At 40.8% G+C, this 22,190-nt stretch overlaps 1 protein-coding gene across 18 annotated transcripts in view; it reads right to left on the reverse strand.

Annotated features, from left to right (window-relative positions):
* TNRC6B (trinucleotide repeat containing adaptor 6B) overlaps nt 1–18,052 on the reverse strand; it is a 149,214-nt gene extending 131,162 nt beyond the window's left edge. For 11 of the 18 annotated variants that reach the window (XM_074871075.1, XM_074871095.1, XM_074871082.1 and 8 more), the window contains exons 1-2: nt 17,785–18,052; nt 1,742–1,814 (exon numbers count right to left, since the gene is read on the reverse strand). In XM_074871075.1, coding sequence (XP_074727176.1) covers nt 1,742–1,814; nt 17,785–18,037 — 326 coding nt within the window. In that variant the 5' untranslated portion in view covers nt 18,038–18,052. Of the gene's footprint in view, nt 1–1,741; nt 1,815–9,412; nt 9,501–17,784 lie in introns of all 18 variants that reach the window. The other 7 variants (XM_074871096.1, XM_074871093.1, XM_074871098.1 and 4 more) reach the window with 5 other exon arrangements.
* Nucleotides 18,053–22,190: the final 4,138 nt, after the last annotated feature.

Raw genomic sequence — 22,190 nt, forward strand, 5'->3', positions numbered from 1 at the left:
TTCTTCCATTCTTGCATATACCCACCAAAACTACTTCAGATGGGACTGGAATCACCTGATGTTTTTATTTGCCTGATATTTTCTAGAAAACTTAACCAACTTCAGCTTGAGTGAGAACTCCAAGGAAGGTCTGACAAATAGCAATGCACAGGTATGTCCGCATATGATGTAGCGGATGCACGTCTGAAGTTAGGAACAATTTTTATTTAACTCTTAAATATCATACAACGATGAGAATCTATTCTCAAAGGTAAAACCACTCGCTAATATGAGCTAGCTGCAGTTCTTACAAACTTTAATACCTACTACAATATTGTCCTGTCATAAAACAATATGGCTTTGGGACAATCCAGTCTGATATTTAGTCCTATTTATGTTCCATCTCATTCTGCAGCAAAGATGCACACATTTCATTCAGTGTCATCAGGATGATGGATACAGCTATCAGTCGTAAATTCAGTGTAAGCAGAACAGTGCAGAGCACCTTATGGATACTATCTCATCACTATGGCATTCTAGCACACCAGCAGGTAAAATCCGAGCCAAATTTCCATATACTTATAAATCCCTGAAAAAAATCCATGTCAGTGAACAAGGTACTTCCTCAGGCCTCTTTGTACCCCACTTAGAAAGGTCCACCATTCAGAAACACAAGGTTCTCATTAGCAAGAAAGAGAGCTGGAATCCAAATATCTTCAAATTTGCTGTTCATCAAACAAGCATCACTGGAACTAAGCACCTTATCCAATACATGGGCCTTTCATACAGGAACACTTTTTTTTCCAGACTGCCAGCAGCAATCAAATATGGACTAAAGAGGAAAACTGTTCTTCAATTGATATAGAAGAAAAAATTATTTCAAGCTTCTGAAGAGCGCAGCTGCAAGAAAAGCACTTATTAATGGAAAAACAATTGTGGTTCCTGTGAATTCCCAAGTCTAAATTGGATATGGCCCACTGGAAAACCCCTGAAAGGCAGGAAGGCTGTGCAAACTGTCACCATTACAAACAGCAAGCAGAAATTGAAGATAGGTCCCAAACTCTCGCACAAGAGCACAGAGCAAAAGAGGCACACAAGTGCTCTTCAAAGATGGTGTTACATGGCATACTTGAAAAATGGAGTTAGAACAAGGCAGTACTGTACTGAACTATGTCTTAAATGAGACTGTGCTTATTTGACACAATCGTATTGGTACATGATTGCAATCATTATTCTCTATCTAGGTACATAGACAAAAAAGTGTTCATTTTTAACAGGTGGTCTAACCATATTATAGCTAATTGCTACAGCCTTACATTACATTTGAGTTTGTTAAGAACATACAAAACTAACATAAAATTAACATACGGAAAAAGGACAGAATATTTTTTGTCATTTTAAATGTGAGTTGAGAGGTACTGAGATGAAAGCAAGAGCGTCCAGAAGATATACAAAACTCAAATGTAACTTCATTGCTTGTAGGAATTAATCGCATCCTGGTTCCAGTGACTTTGAAAATTAATGAATTTATGATGAGCTTTTAAAGAAAATGATCATATGCATCAACATCAGCTGACAAAAACAAGTAGCATCAGACAGTTACAGAGAAAAAACTTCACACCCAAACCCACAGGAAATAACACACTAGAAAGTATATGAAAACAGCAACATATCCTATAGTTGGTTAAGAACTAGTATAGGCTAATGTTCTTCTCACCTCCAACTTTCAAGAACACAATACTGAACTTCGGTTGATTTTTACCTTTGACAGTTTCCAAGGGCTGCCAAAGCCCACAAGGATCCGTCCTGGCTACATTCAGTGCAAAAACGAAACCCTAAAAGGAGACAAAAAAAAAAAAATCATTTAAAAGGTCAGCCAACTGTGGGCATTACTAGATAAAAAACATATAAAATCAAATGTCAACTGTCTCCAAAGCTCACAACCCTTACTCCCAAAGCATTTAGAAAAAGCCATATTCATCTTAATAAAATCATGTAGGGTAAACAAAAAAATTGTAATCACAAAAGAATCCTCTTGCTCACTCGCTCCCTCCCTCCCCCCCCATAATTTATGCAGTATTGGGGAGATGGGGGAAAAGAGCTAGAGTCTGGGTTAGTTAACAAGAGAAGCACCATTCTCCTCACTATTCTTCCACTTCAACTGCCACTCCAGTCTAGGAAATTATTCTTCAAAGGCAAGAAACTTACATATTGCAAAAAGCATTTACTTGCTGAGCCTTAGGCTCAAATTTAGGCTTGAGTTTTAGCAAATTTAGGCTTTTACAGAATAAAGTTGCACTACTTCTGGAAATGCATCTTTACCTCAGAGAAAAATGTTAAAAACATAAAACTGTTTATTGCTTATTGCATGTTTATTACTCACCCATCACCAAACAAATTTGACCAACAATCAGTTCTGAGAAAAAAATAAGAATCCTTATACTGTGACCCACTAAACCATTTAAGAGGTACCTTACACCTGTATCTATAGTATTTAGTCTGCTGGCTGATTAGCTTGCTCTAAATCTTCACTAAATACTATAGGTACGAGCCTGACACTGAAGTCTATCAATGTATCTTGCATAGTGCTGTATGACAGAAATCTGAAACCGAGATTGAACAGGAAATTCCCCTTCCAAGAACTGTCACTGTCAGATTTGCCATTGGAACCACTTGAAAAAAAAAAACCACAACAGCTAATATTTCCTCAAAGGTATAATGGCAATGTAACAGCAATACCTCATAAAAGGAATGCCACTGTTTAGACTAGGCATTGCAAATTCTACTCATGCTGCAAATGTTATTTGTTCAGCAGCAAGTTACACTTTTGTCATTATTAATCATCATATTATTCTTTTCACCACAGTTTTAACTGTTTGCTTACTACATATAGTTACAAAACTTAACTGTTTGTTTTTCATCCAGAAATGAACATGTAGTCAAAGCAGATGTGCAACATGCTCGGTCTTTCCAATCACTCTGAAGTAGTTTTCCAAGTGAAAAATCTACATTACATACATCATGACCCTAATATTACGATGTCCTGAAAGTATTAGCAACCTTAGAGTCCACACCTAAATTGAGAATGTTTTTACCAGGCAAGGCCTTTTACATCATTGTTAGAAACTAAGGCTCTGGAGACAGAAGTCTAATAAAACTCAAGCTCTTGATTACTTTTACAATAAGTGAATGCATACCCTGAAATTAGTAAGAAGCCATAACATTTACTACTTCGTAATATTTCCTCCATTGAAAAAAATAAGCACTGTTCTCATCTTAGCAAACTAAGCAAGTTGCATTTACCTGGCTTCACTAGACAGTAGGAGATTAAGGAAATACTTCTACTACTGAAATATACTGAAAATAATATGCAGAGGCAGGAGTAATCCACTCCGTTGTCTAAGTCTTCAGTTTTCCCTATTAATTTCTAAAACTCTAGGAAAAATAAATAAAGAAAAATTGATTCCCTGACGGAATATTAAACTATCATCCATCTCCCTAAAACATCTCAGAAATATCCAGCCATGCCATTTAATACACTATTATTAATCTACGCAGTCAAGTACACAATATTTTATAGGTGGAGTCAAAGGCTGTTGTTGACTTAGCAGTTTTATCATGTGTTTCTGACACATACCTCCTCCAATAAGAGTATCAGCCAAAAAGCAAGACTAATGAAGTGTCTGTGCAGTTTTTGACAGTGTAGGATCTGAAGCTGGAGAATAGGAAATACTGCAGAACTGGGCCAAAACCCAGCTTTTCCCAGAAAGGGTTTGTTGCAGGCTTTATACTGCAATACCATGACATTACTATCTAGCAAAAGCATTCAAAGTTCCAGCCAAACCACATGCTTATGGACCACTAATGTCTCTATGGGAAAAGAGAGAACTGCTACTAATTACCCCAATAATCTGTTTTATCTCATTACAGAATCTTATTCATGAAGAGGAATATGGATTCCTATCCCTAACTGAAAAAACCCTCTCGCCAGTACCCGTCTAACTTCCAATAGATATAAGACAAGACCGACTGTCCTCCTCCTGTTACTCTTGACAAATTTAGGCCTATGTTTCTAGAGCAGTAATAATGTTAATTAGCAAAGTCAAAGTGGCACAAGAGAGTAGAATCCAGTGAAAACAGTTTGGGTTAAAAGACAGAACACGTAGCTGAGTAGGACTGCAAAGACTTTACAGCAAGGAGATTCTCAAGTGTCTACCACAGTCAGAATATAATTTAAATACCATGCATACATCTCCTCCTAATTCAAATCCTCAGACTAAGCATCTACTTCTGCCAGCAGCCAGGGCTTTAGGACACATCAATGCGTTTGCCTGGACTGCATAGAAAAAATTTTAGCCAGGAAAGCAGACACAGTTTGATTAGGTAGCCAGAGGGGAGGAAAAGGAAAAACAAACAAACAAACAACCCACCCACAATTTATGCATCATTTCTCTGATAGAAGAAAGGAGCAGACCTCCCCCTTCCCTCCAAGAACTGCGACAGTTCATAACCAAGTACTCATCAGCTAACTACAACACTTACTTACTAATTCAGGCACCCAGGCACACTTAAAGATCAGACTCAGTTTCTATTATCTTCCCATAGCAGAAACAATTCATTATCCCTACATACTCCTTTTTCACAGATATTAAGTCTTGCCCTGGGAGACTAGAACTATATGCACGTGCAGTGTAACCCCCCAAATATTCTGTATGTATTTCTAGTTCCAATACAGTCAAGTGCAGCAATTTGCTTAGGTCGGTTAGGGAATCTATGAAGCAGCTGAATATCCTGTACAGTCAGGACTCCTAAGCTAGCTTTTTTTTTTTCCTCAAGTATTTTTTAAGGGTGCTGCACATCTTCCCACATTTGCACTCCAAGTTCCTTACTTGCAGCAAATACCTCTTTTCTGGTCACCTCATGTAAACTGCCTCTGTAGGTACACCAAAATATTCCAGGTGCACAGAACTGAAAGGAACAGGCTGCCATCAGGAAAGTGTTTTCTTCAAATTCTCCCTCCCAACCTCCCATCCAAATCTGGAGGAAGAGTAAACACTGGTAGCATGTGTGACAATTTCCCACTGACTATGAGATACGACAGAACAGTAGGAAGCTCTAAAAATATAGTTTCTATTCACAACTGGGAAAAAACATGGAGTGAAACTCATTTCTTCTATAAGAACTGAAAGTATGTATAAGAATAAGCGTGTTCAAGGAAAGTGATTATGTAACTCCTGAATATTAAATATTATGTGTAAAAATGAATTCCCTTACCTACTAATTGCTGGGTATTTAATCCTATTTTGAAAGAATAACGTACCAGCAGCACTGAACTAGCTAACGCTCAAGCCCATTTCAAATCATTCAGAATCTACAACCCTGTCTTAACCACAGCTAGAATTAAATACTTCAATTTTGGTTTTGCAAAACATAACCAACTTCCAGGAATAAAAAGAGGTCCAGATATACTGGTTTACCACTATACATCCGAGTTAACATCACTAAAACCTAAATTATTCCAGTTGCCATTATATAGGCACCATAAAAGAAAGGTTTGTTGTGAAGGTAATCAACAGGTGGCATGTCACTGCATCACCTTGTTGACTATTGCTCATGCTTTTAATGCACAGCATGATCTAGTGACAAATTATTCCTGACATTGGACTAGCTGCCATAAACTGAGTATTTTTTTCCTGAGTCTCTAGCATTAACTAAGAGTCTTCCAGGCATGATTTCCACTCAAACAATTTCTAACTAGCAACAGTACATCTGGAGACAAAAAGGGGTTCTTTGCTGCCACTGTGGTTTAACTGTCCCCTTGCTTAGTGGATAAAAGTTTGACAGCAGCAAATTTTAATCTTAAACTTAGTTCTGACTCATGTTGCAGAATGATTCTGATAAAGCAACCAAGAGCACACTCTCTGTTCAAAAGGCCACAAGCTGTCTAAAAACATCACCCCACAAAAGCCAGTTGTTAACATAACTACACAAGACCATCACATACCCAGTTAGGATATTGGGAAGTTGGCTTAAAGTCATTCATAACTTCAAAACAATACAGAAGTCAGTCATGTTTTTTTCATCTACAGCACACTGTCACTGTAATGATTTACTATAAAAATTATCCAGGACAATCCAGGTCTCACTACGGTAGTCTTTCTCCACTTCACTTTTCAAGACTGAAGAGGGAAATGTAACTTGTAATTAATTAGAAACAATTCGGCAGAGGAAGGAGGGATGCTACTGGTGCTTAAGAGAGGATTTACAATCTCTTTCACACTCTTTTAAAACCATCTCTTTGCATTAGTTAGATGGAAGGAAATCCAGGAATGATTAGCACTTCAAGGAAATACAAACTAAAGATATGACTCTAAACAAGTAGCCAGGAGGAATGGGAAAATGCAGAAATCCTCAGCTTCTTACAAAAAAGAGCAAAAATCCAGAGAACAGCATTCAGCAACAGCAGCTGAGTACTCCACAAAATCACCATGGTGTTCTACAGCAAAACATGACATGGGATAAAATGTCCGTTATGTTTAATTCAGCGTTGGCTGCACAACTTCATGTTTTGTTCAATATTAACTTTTCTGCACTGTCATTTTTTGTACTACATGAAAAATGATTCAGCTGTTAATGTAGATATGACACAGCCACTTTCAACGACAAGATAAATAACTAACTTGGAACAGATATCACGTACATTAGTCCGTTCTGCTCTTCTAAGGGAACATGAGAATAGAAGGACTATACAGAAGTTATGTTATTAACCTATACGTATAAAACACAAGCCCCAATTCATAGCAATTAAATCTTTTCACATCAACAGCCCAAATATAAATTAGCAAACCACTTTCGTAAAATAGAACAATCCTGTAGATGTCACTTTTTTTGTTAAATGGACAATTACACAACATGATCTGCTCAAGAAAACACAATCATTAGTGAGTTTAGGTTTTTGGGGTTGTTTTTGGGGTTTTTTTTTTTTCATTAAAGAACATCTCCCTTTTTGACTCAATGTTAAGGAGGACATGAGAAGAAAGTGCAAAAGGATACTTCTCAAATCACATTTATGGGGCTTTTTCTGAGCAAACTAGTAATATTTCTTAACTTGTGCCTATATCTTTAAAAAAGTAAGAATTTCTTTCACTTGATCACCTGGCTACTGGATCATCAGCTTCAAAAGCAGGATAAGGAAAGGCAGCCCCGACCGCACAAAAATGGTCTTGTCAGACTTTCTAATTAGAAAATCCTGTTTCTAGCTCTTGAAACTGAAGAATGCCTTGAAACACAAGCTGAAGACAGAACATTGCATCGCCCCCTTCCCAGTGCTCCAAAACATTTACATAAACAACATTTAAAGTGCTAAGTGTTTCTCCTCCCACTAAAGGAAAAATAAATTGAAAAGTGTATTTTTAAAAACGTTTTGCTTACACCTTTTTTCTACTTTCTACTGCACGCAGAAGCATAAAAATTCACTTCTTTCCTGCTCATACTGATCTTACTAAAGAATCTGTTAAAGGTAACAGTGAACATAAAAAGTATGTGTCTCTGCCTCAGCAGCCTACACTGTAATCAAGGTTACATGCCAACTATTATCAGCCCAAGGCTGCCAACTGGTTAAGTTTTCCGAAGTCCTTTGTGCTTTGTCCCACTCTATCTTTCCAGTGTGGCTGAAGCATATATACACACATACGTTTATATACATATGCAAATATATGTGTGTACATACGTTTGTATATGTAATTAACAACATATGTATATGTAATTAACATCCTCAAGATTATTTCTACTTTTTCATCTTCCAAGTCCTTCAACAGTCTACCATAACGTTTACGGAAACTATCAAAACTGAGGTTGTTGGGAGTACTCTATCTTCACTGAGCAACAGTGTCTTCTTGACAGCAGCACAGTTTTGTGTTTTGAGTTTTGGTGATGGCTGGAGCATCTAGCGATTAAAACATGATGAGTTGAGAATACTGGCTACTTTTCCAACTCTATATCAAAGTTTCACCCAGTCAACATGATGAAAATTTATCAAAGTTGGAAACAAACTTTCACTACAGAAACCTCAGCCTTTTCAACTGGTTCTCTTAGGTCTTGCAAACTAATGCTTTTCAGGCACACAAAAGGGCTATTTCACACTGCTAACTACTTGATAATGGTAGCAATGCTCGGAATCCTAACGGCACACAAGCAGTCATTACCATGAGTATTACAACTATCTCGTAATTTAATGGTGCCCTGATGGCAAAAACGAGGATGCAGCCAACACACTCAAAATTCCAGCAATCTGTGCATACTAGCTTTCCCAATGATTCAGCACTTATGGAGAAAAACCAGTACAAGCGTCCCAAGCCTTTATTTCAGGACACTTGCAAAATAACATAAAGTCTTCAGAATACGGAGAATTTCAGTTTCCTGAAGGAGAGGTGAAGAGAAGGATCGGGGATGTTATACTAGACCAGTGACTTGAAACATTTTTCTCCATCTTACGAAAAATGATGAGAGAGAAGCCCGCTTCTCAACAGCTCAACTTTAACCCTGAAAGCTATAAATAACTCCTTTACTGCTGATAATCCCAACAGAATCATCCCATCAGATTGTTTATACCATGAACGACAACTCAGGATTTAAGGTTTCCTTTGGAACCAAAAGTAACAGTCATCAAGTCCTATATAACAGTACACTTATCAAAACCAGCAGTAGTAACTAAATTAAAATTGGTAAGGTAGTAAGCAGGCATGCACACAGGAAAGGGGGAAGGGTGGCTTTGACACGTTTAAATAGCAGCTTCAGCAGTTACAAGAGTTAAAGACAGCACTACTAAAAATCATTCAAATGCATCATAGGATTGGAAGATACTGCACTTTTCAAACTTTATTTCTTACTATCTTCCTGTATCATAATTAGAAGAGTATCGAAGTTTCCTCTGTTCAACTATCCTTTTGTTATCTTTCACAATAACAGCTGCATTGTTAGGAAATTCACACCAGTGCGGTAATACTGGTGCTAGCTCCTGTAGCAGTCAGGACACACAGACACCCATACCCTGCTGCACAGAGAAGCTCTAGATCCCGGCCCTACACCCTGTAATGCAGCTTTGGGTAGACGTTTATAGTCAGTCTGAGCCAAGACAGAGCCACAAGGAGGGCCGAGGGGGGGTGGTGGAGAAGGAAGCTTAAATCACAGCTTTTATTTTTCACTTCACTCTTTGCTAGGTTACACCCCAAAATTTTCCAAATGAATGTTCCATATTTATCACACTGCTGATCATTAATAACTGAACTTTTTGTTTTATACAAAGACATTTTGACTTTCTACTAACATGATTATATATGCAGAGAAGTCCAAGATCTTAACACTATTATTGTAAAAGAAAACAAATACTGAGTTGTTAAGCAAATAGTTCTAAACTATAATTGCAAACACCAACCTTCAACATAACCAGCTGCCAAGTTCAGCTTCATCAATATTTATAGCTTGACATCAGTCTGAATTGTACTTTTCAGCTCTTTAGGCACCTAAGAAAGGAACAGGAAGCTAATTTTCAAATATCTGCTTTATATTCAACAATGTTTTTTCAATCTTCTTCAAAGAAATGAGGCAATACACTAATTTTTTTATGTCTAAATTATTATTATTTTTAATTTAAAAACAAAAAGAAAGTTATTAGCAATACAATCCTAGTCTTCAACACTGAAATCTCTGATAAACGTGCTCAAACACGGAACTACTTGTGAGAAGAGTTTTGGACCCGCTCAAGTATGTGTGAGGAGGCCAGGGTCCTAAATTTTCATTCTTTTGGGTTTGGCACAAAACAGTTCTTCAACATTCACATCTAATTTCCTCCGAAAGTGGCATTTAAAACACAGGTAACCAACCTTTATTATTTCTACCAAAAATATACAAGTCTGTCTTTAGGCTACCTATTTGCAATACATGACAATTGATTTTCATAATCAAGCTCTCCCACCATATCTAAAAACCTAAGTCTTTAAATTTGCTCCTAGATTTGAATATTTTTCACTTCTACATGTTAGTTTTTGTTCATCCTTTATTCAATCTGAAACTGTAATAATAAAAATTCCCAGTTATTTTTTGAGTTAAAACTTTGTAAAACTAAAACCTCTTTTAGCTTATTTACATACCAGCTGAAGCAGGAGCAAGTTAAACTGATATACCGTGTCCATACACAAGGCAGTACCAGTTTAGCTAGCTACCTAAACTGGTGAAAGTACCATTATCCAGCGTTGGGTAAATACAGGGTTAGAGCTGGAGACAGAACAGACCAATTATGTCACTGTATTCTTGCCCTGAGGCCACCACTATGTTACGCTGTCAGGAGCGTTTTCCATTGCTTATTTACCAATGTTAAAAGTACTCAATACAATGGGACTTCTACCTTTCTTCCCCTGAGACACTTCTCCAAAAGCTAATTTACTTTTCAATCAACAGGAAGTCTTTCTCAATCTGAATCCATTTTCTGTGATACGTGAATTGCCAAGGACAGGGAAAAGAAAGAAAGCTGGCCTCTGAATATGAAAGAACCAGAGGAGTTAACTTCCAACAGAAGAGAAGATTATCCACCAGTTTTGTTTGCTTTTCCATGTACGCTAAAAATTAAAAAGGCAAAGCAAAGAAAGTCATAGGCAGCTGATTTACTGCAACTACATAGTTCAAGAAGTCAGCAAAAAAGCCTAGCTATGCAGTAAAAAACGTATTTTCCCCTTTCAAGACCATTCAGCAGAGTACCGTCAGAAAGGAAGGTAACTTTCCCTAACCTTCTATTAAGTACAACAGAAACACTGAAAAACAAGTAAAATCTGCACATGTTCTTCATGCTGTCACCACACCAGCCACGAAGTGGATGAGCAGATCCTGAAGCACCCAAATATTTATCCAAGCAAAAAGCACAGCTATATTTAAAAAAAACTCAATTTAAGCTTTAGTATTCCATTGTTTTGAAGGGCTAGGAAATACACAAGCTGTGCCTTTATAAAATCACCACAAAAGAGACACTTAATATGAGGGGCAGGGGAATACTAATATAAAGATAGTACGATCTTTGAAAACTTCCCAATGTGAGAAAAATTTCAAAAATATTAAATACTGAAAATTTTTTGCAATATCAATGAAAAGTGATGAACAGTCCCAAACAAGCACTGTGGCTTGATTCTTTTTCATTCTTGTTCTCCTCATCAAAAAGACTCATCTGCATTTTTAATTGCAAGAACAGACATCTGGTGCAATGAAATTAAAATCTGACAAGGCAGAATCTTAGCCCTTTTACAAACAGAAAAAGTTAGAAAGCTAATTGGAAACAAATTCTTCTCAGAACCCAAATACATACGGAAGGATATGAATTTAAATTACAATGGCTGTAATAGTAAAACTTCCTGTGTGGACACACATTTGTGCCAAAGTGCTCTTTTTTTAGCTTCTTACTTAGAAGCAGTTTAAGTTGAACTTAAAAAAAAAAAAAAACCAAAAAAACCCCAACCCAAACACAAATTTCAGAACAAGCATGCTCCCAGAGTTAAACTGCTACATTTACGGCAATATGAGAATACTGTTATAATCACACAAACATATCTGGGAAAAACCTCAACGCATAAAAATCCTAGAGAGGGTCACGAAGAAATATATTAAAAACCATAAAAGCCGCTAACAACATTGAAAAGCAACTATTTCATGCAACATGTATTATGGCCTGCCTTCTTAAAGTGATTTTCATCTGTTTCAGGACAAGGATGGATCATAATTCATTTTGGAGTGAAGTATATTTTGGTTACTGTAAGAAGCTGGCATGAGGAAACATTCCCTTCCTCTATCTCAGAGACAAAAATTTTTAATCAAAAATTTATAATAAGACTTTCTCTAAGTTTGTATTAAAGATATCGTTCCTCAAGCTAGTTGCACCCAGTAGTATTATTAACATGGTTTCTTAAGTCAGTGTGCAAGCAACAGAAACCATGGACATTTTAAATAGTGTTTTACTGTATTAGTAAAGAAAGTTAATGTATAGGTAATTTAACCTTCTACAAAATCTAACTTCTAGAAGAACTTTTAAATTACAAAGTTATGGTACTGCTGATAAAAAGCAGATTTTACTGTCAGCTGTTGTGAGAAAATAAGATACACTCCATGGCATTTCAATTGTCTCCAGAAAAAGTCATCATATTATTTCTAAATATCAAAAAAAGTGTCCCAGGGGAAAAGTAAAAGGTTTTGAAAGGTACAAGTGAAGAACTGGACAACCTGTGTCTCGACTCTTCAGTCACACATAGCTCATAAGACATCCAAGTTTATAACTAGACCATGCTGACACAAGACTGCTGGTTAATTTATATCTCTTGGCTGCAAGAAGCAGCAAGACAAGAGGGCCTACTCCTACTAACACTGGTGGATCGCCCTAGGGCCAAAGCATGTTTACTCCACAGTAGACTGGGCAAATCCCTGGAGAGTTACTTCTACCTCCTAGAGGTGAACCCCCTCCCTACCACACGTGTGGTACAGCCATGGGATTTTTTGCAGAGAGGTCACAGGGCCAGTAAAGTCGGTAACGACTGCCTTAGATCAGCCCAGACGTTTCTCAATTCTGGTCATGTGCAGACTTAATAGACCAGTCTTAAAACAGGAATGCCAGCATACAGCTTTTCACACATTTAGCTTCTTGACTTAAAAATCATACTTTCAATTTAACTTGTGAAACTTTCTCACCAAGTCTACTTTTGCCACACAAAGAACACAGTAAAGAACTGAAAGGCACAACCAATGTTTGCTGTAAAAAAAAAACAACAACACTCAAGTAGGAAAAAACCTGCAACCCTAGGATACAAGATGACCAGAGAAACAGGAAGAAGCATTTTCAACTAGCAAATTAGAGGCTATAATCTGAAAATCTCTAAATTTAACAGAAGAAAGTTATCAGTATTCATAAAAACTATGTTCTTTGTAAACTGCTACCAAATCAAATGGCATAAAAGAATAAATTTCTCCTAATACAGAACAGACTTCCTACTAAAAAAATGAATACACTATTGAAAAAACCCTTTGTCAGGTTGTTTTTCTCTTTTTATAATGCTGTCAAGAGCTACAATGAAATTATAAAAAATAAGTGCAAGTAAAAACATTACTCTTACTTCACTACCCATTTAGATGGCATAGAGGGCTTCCTCTCACACAGGCAACACGATATTATTGTACCACCTTTTGCCTAATCCTCTGTCAGGCTATCTAAAATTATCAACTCTTTGTTTTGCAACTTTGCTTCTTATCCTTTCATCCGCTAATTAGCTTTTCATCCTTCAATCTTCTGCTCAACAGGGTCAAAATGTATTCACTACCAGTTTACACATTTATTCTGACCAGTGTCCTACAGCAGGCAGCGTGACCGCTGCCTTGTGGTACCTCCCGTTTCTCCTGAGAAGCAGTATGTTTCTCCACAGACCTAAAAGCTATACTGGGTGAGAGCTACTTTCAGATCTGTTTTACCCTTTTAAATAGATATTTGAAAAATTTTAAACATTGGAAGTCTCAGACAGACCATCAATTTTCTTCCTAGATTTTTCCACACAGTAACTATTATTGTTTTTCTAATACACAGCCATTAAGTCAGGAAATACATGCAAGATATCTGATTTCAGAACTACTAAAGCTGGCAAGGCCCAGAAATGCAATCCGTACTAACTAACTGAAACTGGAAAAGGTCATCTCCATAGCTCACTACATGGTAAACACAGAGAACATCCAAACTCCAACCACAACCCTTACACTGTTGAAAACTTAAAAACCTCAGAACATTCCCCTACAACATGATGCAAACCATAATAAATGCAAAACCACCCTCTTCCTCTTACTGCTATAAGGCGGCAAAGGGAAAAACTATTTAATGTACTCACTGCCTACTACTCTAAGGGAGAAAAAAATATAAACTACACCAGCTCTTTGCAGCAAAGCGTGCTTACTTTCCTGAAGAAAAAAAAAAAGTGAAAAAGTGCAACATAAAAAAGGCGTGAAGAGTAAATCAGTGAAATGTAAGGAAGTATAAGAGTTTTATTATTTGTTGAAAGTGACAGGGAACAGCAGTCAGAATATCCTGACTACTATTACCCTAGCCACCTCACAAGCAGAAATACCAACAGGCAACTACTTGTCTGACAGTGACAGCTGGCTCAAGTACCAAAAAGCGTCCCTATTTTTATTAGCAGATAGTAGCAGAAAGTTTAGTTTGGATTCACAAGAAATTAAAATCAATTCTTCAGTCCCTATTCCACACATTGTTTGCTGAAAGAAGCAGTGAACTTAGCATATATATTTTATCTGAAAAGGGAGGAAGACAGTAAATGTTAAGCCAAGGAATACTATCAGCAAGAATCCATGTCTTATTCTACCACATCTGGTCAAACAACTAGAAATACATGCTACTGTTAGCTCAACATCTCTGTGCCAAGTTCTTGCTATTAGTACTGAAGACTGACATCTTCTTGATATTCTTTCCCCAAGATAGCATAACATTTCACAAGTAAAATTTCTGAAATTGCAACAAACAGATCATTAAAAGCAATTCCAGAGATAATTCAGGCAAACACATTTTATAAGCACTGAGGTGACAGAAAACATTTAAGTTAAAAGAACACCACTGGGATATATTTGCTAGTATCAGATACTTCCCCCCCTTACCTATGTGCTAAATATGCTTAATTTATAATATGAAGACAAACTATGCCAGTTCTTCACAGTGACACATTTACTGATCCAGAATTTATACACAGAAAAAGGCTGAGTGAAAAATAAAATCTAATAATAAAGAACTGAATGGCTGTAAACTGTAAGGTACACTCTAAGTAGAAGTACTGCAGAATTTGTAAATCTTCAGTATAGACAGAATTTGTGAATCTAATAGCAGCACTAGAGAGCAATTACTGAGGAAAGCCATTGCAAAGATGCTGAAAAAATGACTGTTAATCGTTATTATTACTATTATTGCACAAGCCAGACAAGATCTGTGTATAAAAGGACATTCTGAGAAAATAAACATGATAATAGCAATAAGTGACTAGGACAAGACACTTTGCATCCAAGCATTCTGCAGAAAATGGAGAATAAAGTAACTGAACCATTAAGCAGACTATTAATAAACTCATTCAAGTCAATAACTAAGCTCCTTAGACTTATTCTATGATCTCCAGTTCATACTGCTTAATTGTAAAACCAATCTCTTCTGCAAGCAGAAATATACCAGCTTTACTGGAAGAAAAACCTGAACAAAAAAACCCCACTCAAAAACCCAAGAGAACAAACCCCATTTAAACATATTTTCAACTTACTTATTCTACAGTCCTCTAATTCTTTCCATCATTCTGGATGCAGCTATTCATCCCATCACTCTAGATGCGGCTATCTCTATATATGATGTATATTATGCATTATTTCTGCAAAACAAATTTATTTCTAATTTCCTACTTCCTACAACAAGAGGCAGATCTAAGGTGAAATACACTCAGAACTACACAAAATTCTTCCCTGAAGCTCTCTCTTCTTTAAGTCATCCTCCAACATCAAGTTTTAATGATCCAACACTCAACACCAAGCAAAGCCATGACACACATTCTACCTAAATTTTTTATTGGACTATTTAATCACATAAACTCTGGTAGACGAAGCTTTTTTTTTGATTCACAGTTTCAAGATTTTTATTTCCAAACATTTGAGCTTATTATTTAAATGAAAGCTTAGATTTCCAGCTAAATTTGCAGCTATACAGAAACTGCAGTAACGCACCAATTCATAAGGATGCCTAATCAAGAGACACTGTTTAGTAATTAATTTTTCCCCAGTACACATTACAGGAGTGAAGCAATTCCCTTTACTAAGTATTCCAACAACAACATTATGAGAAAACAGAAACCAAGTTCACAAAAGAAGTATGCACATCAGAATTTTACCAATTAGCACTGAAATGTCTAAGCTGATTCTATACATACATATAGTTACATAAAATTATATATTCAAAAAACATGTACACGCAGTATAGCTAACCAAGATGAAAGTAAAAGGTATAATGATAGCCTCACCTAGTTTCTACAAAGAAAGATGTGCATGCACTTTGTTGCTCCCAGAACATCACAGCAGCAAAGCTAAACACACTGCTACTACTGCTCTGGGCTCCATTCCCCCTTCCCCAGCCTCAATTTTTCTCACTGCAGGATTGACTAGTTTTACCTGCAACTTAGTTATACACAGGGGAAAAGTCACCCTTACAAACCACTCCCTGAGATACATCTACATGGCAGTCTCTGCACTAACTGTTAACTTCAGGACCTCAGGTAAATGCAGCAGATGAGAGCATTTACATAGCTTCTCAACGGCGTGCATGTTCCAAGGAATCTGTACCATTAGAGAGAGGTACCACAGGAGAGGAAGGAATTGCTGAGCAACTTCAGTTTAGACAAACTAACAATAAAGCCGCTTGAATTCGTGCATGTATTTAACAACCCTGCGAATCTACACTATTACCTCTATAACACGTGTAGCAGAAACTAAAATCCAGTTCATCTGGATAGCAGTATTACTGAAAAATACTAAGTAAAATAGACCTTTCAAATACAGAGCTATACAAATCCCAAAGATCTACCTACTATTTCTCAGGAAGATTCACAGTTTTTGCAAAGTATAAAAATGTGACACTGAAACCTAACAAGTCATTATTTTGTAATTACGGATTGTAAAAAAAAAAAAAAAAGGTTAACTTTATGGAAAGACTTAACAAATATTCTTCAGGTTAGTGAAATGTTCAACATGTAAAAATGAAGTACCGTTTACAGTAGTAAGCATGTCTACTTTAGCTAGGAAAACACTTCGTTGAACCTTGGTTTTATTCAACAAGCCTTAGCTCTATCCTGTAGTAGATACCCTTACATGCATTTCCCATAAAGCAGATTTGAGCATGCAAGACACCATGCTATACAAGCAGCGGTATCCACAGCCGGTGAAGTGTCTCCAGAAACAAACATTCGCTCATTTTGCTACAAACAGCTCGTGAAACTTTTTTTTTTTTCCCCTGCCTGGGACACACCTCTGAGCACGGTCACTCCTCCCGCCCACATACACGCATTTTAACTAGCATCATGTTCAACACATCCAGTGCGGTTTGTAGTGGTATCAACGTAACCTCAGGACTGTCCCCACACCACACAAAAGCCACACGTTTCTCCCCAGCCACAAAAAGGCTCCTCGGGGTCTTTCCGCCGTTGTAGATTTTGCCCGGCCCGGGCGAGCCGGCGGCTCTTCCCCGGGCCCGGCAGCCAGCCCAGCGCACCGCGCTGCGCACCACGGCGCCGGGCAGCGGCCTTGGGACCGCCCGCGCCTCCCGCCGAGGCCCTGTCGGGAAAACCGGAGGGGGCGGCGGTACGTAGGGGGGGACACCCTCGGCGGCGGCAGGGCGCAGCCGCACGTGAGGCGGGCGGCGGGGAGGGGGGCGGCGGGAGTCCGGCTCTGCCCCGGGACAGGGGCTCGCCGGGGTGGAAGGCGGTAGGGGGAGGAGGGGGAGTAGCAGCAGCCCCGGCGCCCTTGAGCCGCCGCTCGGGGGCCCTCCTGTCGGCCCGGCCCCCCCAGGACACCGCAGCTCGGGGAGGGGGGGATGGGGCGCGCGCGCTCGGCGCCAAAGGCCCCCTCACAGGCAGCGCGAGGGTCCTGAGGGCGGGAAGGGCCCTGAGGGAGGCCCGCAGCCCGCCCGCCCGCCCTCCCCCTCTCCGCCCGCGGGGGGGGGAACGGGAGGGAGGGGGGGGCCTGTCCCGCACTCACCGCTGAGGCGCCGTCGCGGTGCACCGAGCCCCCTTCTTCTCAGTGCCGGAGCGGCTCCGCCCGCCCGCCCGCCCGGTAAACACGAGCCCAGGAAACAAACGCGAAGAAGCTGCGAAAAACGTCCCCCCACCCTCCAAAAAAACCCCACCGAAAAAAAAAAAAAAAACTTTCCTCGCCGCCGTCTCCCTCCCCCGAGGAGCACGAACCCAAACACACCGAGACACGCCCCCGCACCGCCCCTCGTACCGCCCATTGGACGGCGCCCCGCCGACCCCCACGCTGATTGGTCACTCCGTCTGCTTGTCTTCTTCCTCCGCTCCCCTTTCCACCCCTACACGCTGCCTATTGGGAAGAGCCTCTGGGATCTCTCCGCCCATTAGCCACGGCCCACGTCAATCACAGCGGAACACCCGCCTCTCAGCGCTTCTAATTGGGCTGTCGCGTCACTACTCCCTCACTGATTGGCTGCACTTGCTGACTGTCATGGGTTAACATTGCCCCCCTTGCAACCCTCAGTGGCTTCCACCCCTTCTTCCTTTCTGCCAGTTGGCTGTGAGATTTGCCCCTTAAACGGGGCACCCGCTCGCCCGCCCCTACTTGCCCCGCCCTTCCGCACTACGGATTGGGTTGCGAGCTGCACCCTCGGACACCATTAGGGAATGGATGTGCCCGTTACACCATACAAGCGCAAAGACCCGCCCACCGAGCTGCTCCCCTTGGCGGCCGGTGCTGGGGCCCTCGTCAGCCGAGGCGGGAGGGGAGGCTACGTCAGTGTGCTACTTCATTTGCCGGCCCCAGGGGCGGAGGGCTGTGACAGCCACATGCGATAACTTGTACAGTCACTGCCGTCACCGCTCAGCGGCGCCAAGCGCCCCCGCTGCGGAACGGCAATAACGCCACAGTCCCTGCTGTCCCCAACGACTTTTACCCCTTGCTCCACCCCTACCTTCACGGACACGCCCGCCCTGAAACAACTATTGGGTAAGGAAGATGTCAGTCGTGAGGCTCGCGAGGCCATTGGAGGGAAGCAGACGCCTCCTCAGCCAACTGGCAACCGCCCCTGATGTCACCCGCCGGATGACACAGCAACCGTAGGTGGGGGCGTGGCCGCGCGGGGAGGGGAGGGGAAGGAGGTGCCTTTGATTGGTTCATCTCGCTGTCAATCTCCCTAGAGCGCGGGAGGGGGGCGGGGAGGTAGGTGCCGGGCCGTGTGAAGCGGTGGGTGCGGCGGGGCGATGCTGCGTGCCTGCCGGACCCCACGTGGCCCGGGCAGTTGCGCACGTGACGGGGGCCCGCGAGGCGCCGCCGCGGCCGTTAAGGGGGTGGGGGGAAGGGCCCACCGGTCCCGTCAGAACGGCTCTGGCGGCAGCACGGTTCGGCCTCGCACCTTGCCGCGTGCGTCTCTCTCTGTCCCCGCACACGGAGGTGGGGGAGGGTTATGGTTCGGCTCTCTCCTGCCCGCCTCTATGTTCCCTCAGGGCTTACCTTAAGCTGTGGAGGCTAGTTCCCGGCGGCCTCAGGGTCGCCTGGGGGTGGCTAGTGATCTGGGCTGCCTGATTACCCAGCTGACACATCTTTTACATTTACACGGGTGGAATCTGGCGTTCATTAGGGCTGAAAGGAGCTTGGCCATCAGCTTCCATGATGTGACGTTTTGCCCTTCATGCTTTGAGAGCCAGCTGCAGGTTTTTTTGGAACCAGGCCTCAGACTTCGAAGGCTGAGGTGCTTCTGGCAGCTCGGTCCAGAATATCTACATTGTGCAGGCTCTCTATGCTGAAAATGACTTTTATAATTTTCAGATGGCAGCTGTGAATAGCAATGAGGAAAACCTTTGAAAAACTGTTGTGTAAGGACTACAGTATCATTCATAAATGTAATTGTTAAAAACAATACTGATCTTCGGTATCTATGGAGTGGGCTAAGCCACAAATGGCTGAGGGGATGGGGCAGTGGGAGACTGAGGCAGGAGCTGGCCAGGGGACACTTTCCTGGGAGCTGATGTGAAGCCAGGGAGTGAGGTGTAACAATGTTAGCCCCAGGGACTGCTGGATCTCAGAAAGGGAAGGAAGAAAATGGGAGGTGTATAACCAGGACCTACACAGAACAAAGAAGGGTTTAGGATTAGGGGAGTGGAAGAGCAAGGCCAGAGGAGCATGTAAGTTGCTGAAACTGACAGGGAGACAAAGCACTGAGGGGAATATATGGAATAAAGCTTGTGGAGGATAAACTAGGAGGAGAGAGGGGCTATCCTTGCTTGTACAAAATTATATGCTCACTCTCATTCTCCCTATTCTCCAGTATTTTTGAAGACTGCTGTTATCTTAGTGTCTGTCACTTTCTGACCTCACCCAGGGCTGCATGCCAGTGCAATGTTTTCATCTGATCTCCTCCAGAGAATCCTGTTACAACCTGATCAACAAAATAGTGGAGCAGCTGAAAATACTGTTTTGATGCTGGAGAGCGAGCTGTACAGATGTGATGTGCCTGTCATTAGCAAACAGGTCTATGGGTATTCAGTGAAAACACAGTCTGTCTTGGAAGAGCCATAGAACCCTTCACAGGTTAGTCATCACGAGGAGGGACAGCTGCCAACGCAGCAAAACCGTGTCTGCTGCTGGCACGGACAGCAGACAAGATCCATGTGAACTCGGGCTACACAAGTCAGTAAACAGCGGTGAATCTTTTGGTGGCTTCCCCATTCAGTAATGATAATTGATTTTTACATTGGTTTGTGGGGGAAAAGAGCCCCATTAATATGAATAAGACTTCATGCTGCATATATACATCCTTGTTACTGTAGTGCTTTAAGGAATGCAAAAGGCACTGTATAGCTCAGTATGAAATAGTAGTATAAATTGGGGATGCACCTTGCCTCTGTTCCTCATTGTTTATTCACTGAGTAGCAACTGTCTATATCCTGTCTGTATCCACATGTATTTTTCTTGGTGTAAGCAGAAATCACTAATATACTGAGTACAGGTTGCATGCACTGGGAGAGAAGGATATGTCCAAGATGCTGACCTTGTCTTTGCCATAATTAAAAACATAATAATATCCCTGTTTAGATTCCCCTTCCCCTTATTGGTGTTCCTTTGCAGGTTTTCCTTCATATGTTTTGCTCAGAGTTTTGGTGCGCTAGTAGCAGGACATGGAAAGCAAGGTGAAACAACGTGATTTATTTTGCATAGCCTGGGAAACCAGACATTTTCATTTCAGAGGAGCAAAAGATACCACGCTCCATTGTTCCTATAGTTTCATGCTATGGAACAAATTTGAACTGCAGAAAGCAAGCAGATTTTGTTGGTTTGTCTGAAATGACAGTGGATGACTTGGAATTTCCCACCCGGGCTCACCTCTGGATTTGGGGGGATCACAGCTCCCAGGCTAGTTTCTGGCTCTTATAAAGTCCAAATATTTATGAACAAAATAGTTTTTCCTATTTTTTTCGTACCTCTGCCATTGCCACTTCTGTTGAAAAATGGGACCAAATTGGCTAGTGAAATTGCATTTTTTCATCCACTGGATGTCAGTGTTACACTACTGCTGTCGTCCATTTCCAGGTGCTGGAAAAGGTTGGGCTTCTTTGGGGTGAGGACTTTTGGAAGATCTTTCTTATGTGATAGACAAGTGATGTGAAAGACAGTTGAAGCTCGGGGGAAAGAGCTTGCTGCAGTATGAATGTGCTCCCTTTGGCTTCTGCAGAAGCAGGCTGGGACTCTGCCTGCAAACATCTTAAAGGATCAAACCTCACAGGGACTGTAGCCCGAGAGAGACACACACTTCAGTGTTGGGGTCAGTTCCACAACCTCTTCACTATTCTGACCTCACCTCCTTATGCTGTGAAAAGACATGGCCTCTTCTTTTTAAAAAAAAAGTTTTGTGATACCAGAGAGAGAAGTAATACTGCACCTGACAGGGATACAGTACAGGAAAAGGCCGTGTGAAGGGACTTCTCTAAACAAGGAATGCTGTCAGCTTGGGACAATTCTGAATGCAGGAATGAGAGGGGACAAAACACTAGAAGCAGCTTCGATATTTGGAGTTGAAAGTAATTTTTTTATTTAGATCTGACCCTGGTTTATTATTTCCAACAGTGCTGGGCTTTGCTAGGTGTTTTAAATGAATGTATCTGAACTCTGGATAGTCACTATAGTCACTAAAATCTACAGATACTGAAAACCAGTCTTTGCTAACCCTGCCTTTTGTCTGCTTCAGACACCTTAAGTAGCAGCTATCTAGTGGGCACAGAAGGTTAGTTACCTGCATTGAGATTGAGATAGATTACTTTTTGGAAAGCCACAGTAAAGTGTATGCTGATGCTCTTTATGGTGCATTACGTTTACATGTTTTGGTATGAAATACAGCATTTAACATGTGATACCATGCTGTACTTTATCTGTGACTG

This window comes from Strix uralensis, chromosome 5, assembly GCF_047716275.1.
Source record: "Strix uralensis isolate ZFMK-TIS-50842 chromosome 5, bStrUra1, whole genome shotgun sequence".
Lineage (NCBI taxonomy): Eukaryota > Metazoa > Chordata > Aves > Strigiformes > Strigidae > Strix > Strix uralensis.